This window comes from Gossypium arboreum, chromosome 2, assembly GCF_025698485.1.
Source record: "Gossypium arboreum isolate Shixiya-1 chromosome 2, ASM2569848v2, whole genome shotgun sequence".
In the NCBI taxonomy this organism is placed as follows: Eukaryota; Viridiplantae; Streptophyta; class Magnoliopsida; order Malvales; family Malvaceae; genus Gossypium; species Gossypium arboreum.
In genome coordinates, this window is record NC_069071.1 from 8686406 (window position 1) to 8695733 (window position 9328).

Here is a 9328-nt window from a genome sequence, read left to right on the forward strand (position 1 = left end):
AAAATTATTTCTAATTTTTCAAAGTGAAAAGCAAAAATATTTTGATAAAGACGTTTCTCAATAATATTATTGTGAATCTCAAGTCATGCACCGTAACAATACCAAACTAAATACAACAAGTAATAGAATCTTAAACTAATCCTTAGCTAAATCTTAGAAATATTAATGTCATAATATTTTTCAAATCCTCCTAACTATTATCCTACTGAAATAACTCTTATTAAGGACCATATTGTAACAATTTCGCTCAAAAAATAATGGATTAACTAAGAACTGGTAATAAATTCTTCATAAAAATTATGATGAATTAAATTTAAAACCAAATCAAATTAAACCTTTTAAATAAAATAAGAAACAAACATTTTCTATACTATCATTTCTATCCACAACAGTCAAAAACAAGACCTAACAAATGTGGATTAAATGACTGAAATAACTGGCATTTCCGGCATAATGATAGATGGTACAAAAATTGCACTTGTTGAATCTTTGGACACATTTGTAGGAGGCGAACCTTTTACCTTGCTAGAGAGAACTCTTTGATTATGACTTGGAATTCATTAATTATCAATTAATAATAAATTAACAATAAGCAAGCTTCAATACATAACAATCACTGATAATCTAAATTGCTAAACATACCAAAATCACAGCTATACAAGAAAGCTAAATTAGATTAGATATTGTGAAGACAATTAAAACCCACATATAGAGTCGCCATTCGTCGACACCAAATTCCCTGATTGCATGCTCTCAAAGCTTCAAAAAGGAACCAATCTTTAGCTCCCACAAGACATGCACTCTTCACGATTTGTAAGGGAACAAACCATTTGTGCCATTCTTGTTTCATCATCTTCTACTTTAGGCTTTTCCTATATTATGAACAGAAAATAATAAAAAAATTAAAATCAATATAATTTGCAAATTTCATGACATTCTAGATGTTATGCAACTTCAACATGAATCAGAACAGTATGTATTACCTTCAACATCGATGTATCAACGGTGAATTTAATTGCATCAGCTGCTGCACGAGATCTTAAATAATACATTCCTGTCTTCAGACCCTGTATATACAGTCAAGGGAATCAGCAACCATCATGCAACTACTGGCATTAATCTGTGTTTAATCATGATAAAAGCCAAGCTTTAATACCTTGGACCAGGCATAGAAGTGTAAGGATGTAAGTTTTCCGAAATTTGGTTGGTCCATATGTATATTTAAGCTTTGGCTCTGGTCTATGTAGCATCCTCGATCAACAGCCATATCAACTAATGTTTTTTGCTTAATTTCCCAAACAGTCCTAGTAAATCAGAAACAAATATATACTTTAACTTCATTCTGAAGAGGTAATGAGAGAAAAGGGGACTGGGATTGAGACGAAGAAGTCAAAAAAACCCAGCAATCCATACCGGTAAATTGCTTTCAGTTCATGAGGTATTTCAGGAATATTTTGAACTGAACCATCTGCGTGTATTATCTTGTTCTTAACAACAGGTGTCCAAAGACTCATCTCAGTTAAGTCATGAAGAAGATGCTTGTTCACCACTACAAACTCACCACTGGAGAAAAATAGAAAATAAGTTTTAAGCAATGGACAACTAAGAAATGGAGCAAGACGCATAAGAGAAAGCCAGGACAAACCTCAGAACTCTACGACTATAGATATTGGAAGTATATGGTTCAAAGCACTCATTATTTCCAAGAATCTGGCTAGTTGATGCAGTTGGCATAGGTGCTAACAAAAGTGAATTTCTCACTCCATGCTTAGCTATGTTGTCTCTAAGAGCATTCCAGTCCCACAGATTTGAAGCAGTAACACCCCACATATCTTGCTGGAGAATACCCTGAAATTTAACAGGAAACTAAGTCATGAGCAAAACATATCAGCAAGAAATGAGCATTTAGTAAGATATTGCAATCACATCAAATATAACCAGAATACTTGTATGCATTTCAAAGAATTGCCAAAATCACATACCTTACTCACAGGACTCCCATTATATGTCTCATATGGCCCCTCTTTCTCAGCTATATTAGAAGAAGCTTTCAGAGCATGGTAGTATATGGTCTCAAATATGTCCTTGTTCAGCTGCTGAGCCTGAAATTTGAAACCAGTAAATTATCAGACAAAATTGATTCAACTTAAATGGTATATCAGATTCATATATTCATGATCAAATATACCTCAGGTGAATCAAAGGCCATGCCAAGTAAGATGAATGTATCTGCAAGCCCCTGAACTCCAATACCAATGGGTCTATGACGCAAATTTGATCTTTTTGCAGTTTCAACAGGGTAGTAATTAACATCAATTATTTTGTTAAGATTTCTTGTAACAATTTCAGTAACCTGTCACAACAGTGCAAGGAAAGACATAACAATCATTATTAACAAATAATATCAAAAGTGACATCATGCACCAACACAGAACTCATGATGCCATCACAATGATACACTAGATGGATGAAAAACGATCTAGCAATATCTGGATAAGTGCTTTAGCAAAGTAAAGAATCAAACCTCAGCCAGTTTGTCAAAGTCGAAATATCTATTCTGAGAACCTCTACTACCAACAAGCTTACATGGATGAGACTCCGGTGGAACCCCCTGAAGTAGATAAAAAGTCAAAGCTAATTAAATTAACATGCAGATTCAAGATAAAGCAACATGTACAACATAAGCACCATACAACACCTACCTTTTCCCTCACATATCTTGGTAGTGCAATAGAGGCCAGATTGCAAACAGCAGTTTCTGTTGGACTTGTGTATTCAATGATCTCAGTACACAGATTAGAAGATTTAATGGTGCCGAGATTTTGCTGGTTGCTTTTTCTATTGCACGTATCCTGGATAAACAGTGGGAGGCAAAGGGTCAACAACACAATACTCATCTGAGAACAGAAATACCCCATAAAATATAAAGCTTGTTTGGACAAATCACCTTAAATAGCATGTAAGGGGTACCAGTTTCCATCTGGGATTTCAGAATCTCAAACCACAAGCTCTGTGCTTGGACAACCTTCTTTGCTTTGCCCTGAATATCAAACAAGAAAACTTTAGGAAATGAATTCTAGTTGCGAAAAATATAAAAGCATTAACCAAATATATAACAGCATTAACCTCTCTTTCATAATGAATATACAGCTCCTCAAATTCTTCACCCCAACAATCTGCCAGTCCTGGAGATTCATTAGGACAGAATAATGACCACTGCCCATTACTCTGGACTCTTTGCATGAAAAGATCAGGCACCCATAGAGCATAAAATAGATCACGCGCCCGGTGCTCTTCCTACAGCAACAAAACTTGGACATTATTGGATATGATATGATACTATACAGTATTGCAACAAATCAGCCAAAGAAAGAACTTAACACCCAAATAACACAGCTCATGCAAACAAATTCAAACTACATAAAATACCTTTCCATGGTTCTTCCGGAGGTCTAGAAACTCAAAAATGTCAGCATGCCATGGCTCCAAATATATAGCAAAGGCACCTAAATGCATCAAAGGCATCATTTTTAATAAAAGGGCTACCAAACATTGTCAGAAAACACAGCATATAGAATTACAACAGTTCAAGTATACCCTTTCTTTTCCCCCCTCCTTGATCAACATAACGAGCAGTGTCATTGAACACCCGCAGCATTGGGACAATGCCATTAGATGTACCATTTGTTCCACGAATGTAACTACTTGTAGCCCGAATATTGTGAACTGAGACACCAATTCCTCCAGCTGATTTGCTGATTATAGCACACTCCTTCAAAGTGTCATATATTCCCTCGATACTATCATCTTTCATACACAGTAAAAAGCAGCTGCTCAACTGCCAGAACACAAGTCAAAGAACTACATATGTAAGCAAAAGAATTTAATGAACAATGACAATAAATAAGGTGCCTCAATCTAATATTTGCACACAAAACTTACTTGAGGCCTTGGAGTTCCAGCATTGAAAAGTGTGGGAGAAGCATGAGTAAACCATCTTTGAGACATCATGTGATAAGTTTTTATAGCAGAATCAATGTCATTCTTATGAATTCCAACTGCAACCCTCATTAACATGTGTTGGGGCCTTTCTATAACCTTCCCTTGAACTTTTAAGAGGTAGGACCTCTCAAGGGTTTTGAAACCAAAATAATCATAGTCAAAGTCCCGATCATATATGATCTCACTATCCAACAGAGCAGCATTCTGAAATCAACACAACAACAAAATTTAGCCTTTATACATGTAATCATTACACATAAGAGGAATTAGAAAGAATACACAATGTTGAAAATATGCATAACTAAAGGGCAACAAAACAAAGCAAACACTAAAAACTTCACATAACTAGAAAGGATCAGCATTTGATGCACTCACAATGTGATCATCTACTTCTAACAATGTATAAAATTATAAGCAGTAAGGACATCAAATATAAATCCAGCTAAAAAAGGCTTTAAAAAGTATTAAAAAATACTGTATAAATTTTGCAAGGCCATTATTTTTGCAGTCAGTATCAAGTATCATAATGTAGATAATACACAACTCGTCAACATTCATAACACAAATGGATCACTTCCAATTCTACAAGCATGCCAAGCTTTTGTAGGCTTAGTCCAACACAATTTTGTCATCAACCACAAGATAAAGGGTTTACCATTTTTTAAACTAGAAATTTCAACAGAGATCAAAAAGGCATCAATAACTTGAGTGTAAAGTGACACTCTAGCCAAAAGATCTACCATATTTCAAACTAGAAAAGCAATAATCAAAATTTGAGAGTAAAAAAGAATGAAACATAATCATAGTACCTTCATGATGATTTCATAAACATCATCAGCAATCAAAGGCGCCTTCAGTCCAGATCTCTCATTGAAATGGTTGTACATGATCTTAATCCTACATTTATAAACCACCCATCCTCAAAACATCACTCGCCTCTCTCCAAAAAAAAAAAAAACAACCTTTATCAAATTAAATAGAAATCGCTTACGTCTCAGAGAATGACTTCCTAGTATTTTTATGTAAATTCGAAACGACAATCCTCGCCGCCAACTGCAATTACACATTTGAATTAGTAAAAGAATTTCAAAATGTTTAGAATCATTATTTTTAAAAAAAAAAAAAAAAAAAGAAACAAACTCACGGAAGCATAATCAGGGTGGTTCGCAGTCATAGCAGCGGCGGTTTCAGCGGCCAACTCATCAAGCTGGCTAGTACTGACCCCTTTATAAACACCAGCGCAGACCTTCTGAGCGACAAGGACTGGATCGCAGTGATCGATGCTAAGCCCATAGCTCAATTTCTTCAACCTCGCCGTTATCTTATCGAAATGAACGGCCTCTTGCCTCCCGTCTCTCTTAACCACATACATCGTCAATCCTTCTCTACCTCTAAGCAATTTCGTCGACCAGGTTTAAGGCTTGCAGAAAAAGAGTAACCATAAGCGCGGTTTATATAATGCGATAAAAGAAAAGAACAAATGGTTTTGAAATTTGAGATTTTTTTTGCTTGGGTTTCCCTCGTTATTAAAATTCGGTTTGGGATTCTTTTGAAATTTTCGCGCCAAAAGTGGATAAAATGGGAGCGCCTTTCTTTTTCTTTTTTGCTCAAAACAATGGGAACGTGTTTTATCAAATGGTTTTTCCTTTCTTTATCCCTTTTGAATCGTTCGAGTTGTTGTCGCATGGGTCCACGTTTTTTTTTTTTTTTTGCACTTTTTAGTTTTCTTTTTGGAATAAATACAACTTATATATATTTTTTATATTTAAGACTGCTGGAAATTTAATTATTAAAGTATTTTTTATAATATCAAATAGATTTAGGGATAGTATAGAAATATTTCTCAAAAATGCTTTTACTTTTTTCAGAAGTTATAAGTTTTAGATTCTCCTTAAAAGTGTTTTTTTATTCAAAAGTATTTTTGAGAAGCATTCCTAAATGTGCTCATGGGTCGGGTCGAGTTCGAGTCGGGCCTATTCAAAATTTTCTCGTTTGCTAGGCTCAGTCTAAAAAATGAGCCTAAAATTTTATCCAAGGCCGGTCCAGATAAAAATGTTAAAAACCATGCTCAGCCTGGCCTGGCCATATTATTTTTAAATATATATAATACATTAAAAATATTGTAGAAACTAACATTGATAATGGCAATATAGAACGGTCGCAAAGCAAAAAAATAAAAATAAGAACACACAGATTTTATATGGAAATCCTTTCGGGGAAAAACCACGGGCAAAGGAAAAGAAATTCACTAATGTCGAATTCGAATAATACAATAGGAGTTTAGACTACATCTATTTATAGGTTTGAAAAAATATTATTCTAATAAATGTCAAATATATCAAGTGTAGTAAGCTTGAAAAACATTATTCTAATAAATGTAAAATAAAAGAAGTATAGTTCTATATTGATTTTACTTTTATTTTATTTTATCACTGTATTTTATTTTAACAAGGATTCGAGTCACTCAACTCTAACAATCTCCACCTTGACACGAATTCTCAATAAATAAGTTCTTCACTACGAACTCTCAACGAACAAATTCTCCATCTATTCCACGAAACCCCTTAAGGGGTGTTCTTCAACAATGAACACCAACTAAGTCCAAGCAATGCTCAAACTTGGTTATAGGAAGTGACTCAATCAACATATCTGCAGGATTATCATGAATATTAACTTTGCTCAAAACAATATCTTCACGAGCAATGATATCACGCACAAAATGATACCAAACATCAATGTGCTTTGTTTTCTTATGAAACATTTGATCTTTCGTAAGGAAGATGACACTCTAACTATCACAAAATATTGTATTGATCTGAAGGTCTTTACTGAGTTCACCAAACAGTCTTTCTAATCAAATAGCTTATTTATAAGCTTTAGTAATTACCATGTACTCAGCTTCAGTAGTAGACAAAGCAACTGTAGTTCGCAAAGTGTTTTTCCAATTGATTGCGCAACCCCCAAAAGTAAAGACATACCCTGTGAGAGATCTTCTTTTATCAAGGTCTCGAGCAAAATTAGAATCAACATACCCAATGACTCTATCTCCAATTCTTCAAAATTATAAGTAAACATTAGTAGTACCTCGTAAGTATTTGAAAATCCATTGAACTACTTTTCAGTGTTCTTTACCAGGATTCGTCATGTATCTACTAACTGCACTAACTGCATATGATAAATCTGGACGTGAGCAAACCATAGTATACATGAGAAATCCTATTGCACTGTAATATGAAATACGTGACATGTAGTCAATCTCATCATCTAATTGTGGAGACAAAGCCGATGAAAGTCTGAAGTGGGCTACTAATGGAGTACTAACAGGTTTGGCATTTTGCATATTGAACTTGCAAAAAACTTTCTCAATGTACTCGTTTTAACTTAGGTACAATTTACATACTTTTTTATCTCTAAGAATCTCCATCCCACGTATCTTTTTTGTTGCTCCCGAATCCTTCATCTCAAATTCTTTATTAGGTTGGGCTTTGACCTTTCTTATCTTTACTTTATCATTGGCTGCTATCAACATGTCATCAACGTAATAGAGTAGATACATAAAAGAACCATCACTGTTTTTCTTAAAATAAACACAACTGTCAAAGCTGCTTCTTTTAAAATCATGAGTAGTCATAAAATAATCAAACCCCTTATACCACTGCCTTGGTGACTGTTTTAATCCATAAAGGGACTTTTTTCAACAAGCAAAAATAGTCCTCCTTTTTCGAGACTATAGAACATTCTAGTTGTTGTATGTAAATATCTTTCTCAAGTTCTTTATGCAAGAAAATTATTTTTATATCTAATTTTTTGAGCTCTAAATCATACATGGCCATAATACCAAGCAAAACTCAAATCGAACTATACTTCACAACTGAAGAAAACACATCTGTGAAGTCTACACCTGAAATCTGACTATAACCTTTTGCAACTAGCATTGATTTATATTTGGGTTCTTCAACTCCTGAAGTTCCTTCTATCTTGTCGAACACCTATTTACAACGAACAGTCTTTTTACCTTTAAGAAGCTTCACTAGATCCCATGTTCTGTTCTTATAGAACGATTCCATCTTTTCTTACATGGCAATCATCTATTTTCCTAAATCTTTACAGCTAATTGCTTCGGAATAAGTAGATGGTTCTTGATTTGCATCTATATCTTCAACCACATTTAAAGTATAAGCAACTAGATCAACCTCGACGTACCTCTTTGGAGATTTAATTTCTTTTATAGGTTTGTTCTTTGCGATAGAATATTATGGTGAAGAAGTAGCTCTACTCTGAATTGTGGTGAAGAAGTAGCTCTACTCTGAGTTTCTATACTAACTTGAAAAGTAAACTTTGTTGTAGATTCAGGATCAATCTAAAGCTCTACCTACTTTTGTTGGTCTTTATTGGAAGGGTATTTAATAGATAAGTTAGGTAGCATAGCAGTTTCATCAAAAACAACATCTCTGCTAATCACAACTTTTCTATTTTTAAGACACAATAACTTGTACCATTTAACACCAGCCTTATAACTAAGAAAAACACATTTAATGGATCCAGGTTTTAATTTCCCATTATCAATATGAGCATACACGTGACACCCAAAAATCTTCAAATTAGAATAATCAGTAAGATTACTAGACCATACCTCTTGTGGAGTCTTTTTCTCAATGGCAACCGATGAAGAAGGGTAAATAAGAAAACATACAGTAAAGGCCGCTTCAACCCAAAAAGATTTTGGTAAACAAGCATTTGACAACAACATCGAATGTAACACCTCTAACTCGTATCCGTCACCAGAATGGGGTTACGAGGTATTATCGAACGAGACACAACTTTCGAACATTACTAACCAAACCAAAACATTACATGTTACACTTTAATCAATAAACAATCACCATAAATTATTATCAACCAGCCAAATACAAGCATATAAATTAAACAACTTATTACTTATTCTTCAAGACCAAATATACATGCAACCTTATTATAAGTTTTGACTAAACCAAGCTTACCTAATTGCTATTCCATTAATACACATAAAACGTCACATAACATATACTTAATAATTAAAGCACAATAACAAAGCAACATACTAAAATTGCATCAAACCATCTTTTTTATTAAAAACATAAGTTACTATTCATATGGTCAATTTCTAAAGCTTTAGTCGAATATTAAACATGCTAAATACTTATGCTTTATTTAATGTCTACTTCCATTATACTCTATTATTATACACGCATATAACATTTCACATAACCAAACCAATATGTTTATCATAATTTGCATTTCACATCATATACATCACAAATATGTATATATATAAACATTGCAAACA

General features: G+C 33.8%; 1 protein-coding gene across 1 annotated transcript; it reads right to left on the minus strand.

The window, feature by feature from the left end:
* Nucleotides 1-538: 538 nt before the first annotated feature.
* On the minus strand, nucleotides 539-5629 carry LOC108461317 (ribonucleoside-diphosphate reductase large subunit-like). Its single transcript, XM_017761127.2, has 17 exons — nucleotides 5147-5629; nucleotides 4994-5055; nucleotides 4812-4899; nucleotides 3943-4206; nucleotides 3598-3838; nucleotides 3430-3506; nucleotides 3127-3297; nucleotides 2948-3040; nucleotides 2703-2852; nucleotides 2525-2611; nucleotides 2189-2353; nucleotides 1983-2102; nucleotides 1646-1848; nucleotides 1414-1563; nucleotides 1157-1304; nucleotides 984-1067; nucleotides 539-872 (listed from the first exon to the last, which is right to left on the minus strand). Exons 1-17 carry the CDS (start codon nucleotides 5372-5374, stop codon nucleotides 780-782), a joined length of 2424 nt encoding a protein of 807 aa, XP_017616616.1. The 5' UTR covers nucleotides 5375-5629; the 3' UTR covers nucleotides 539-779.
* Nucleotides 5630-9328: the final 3699 nt, after the last annotated feature.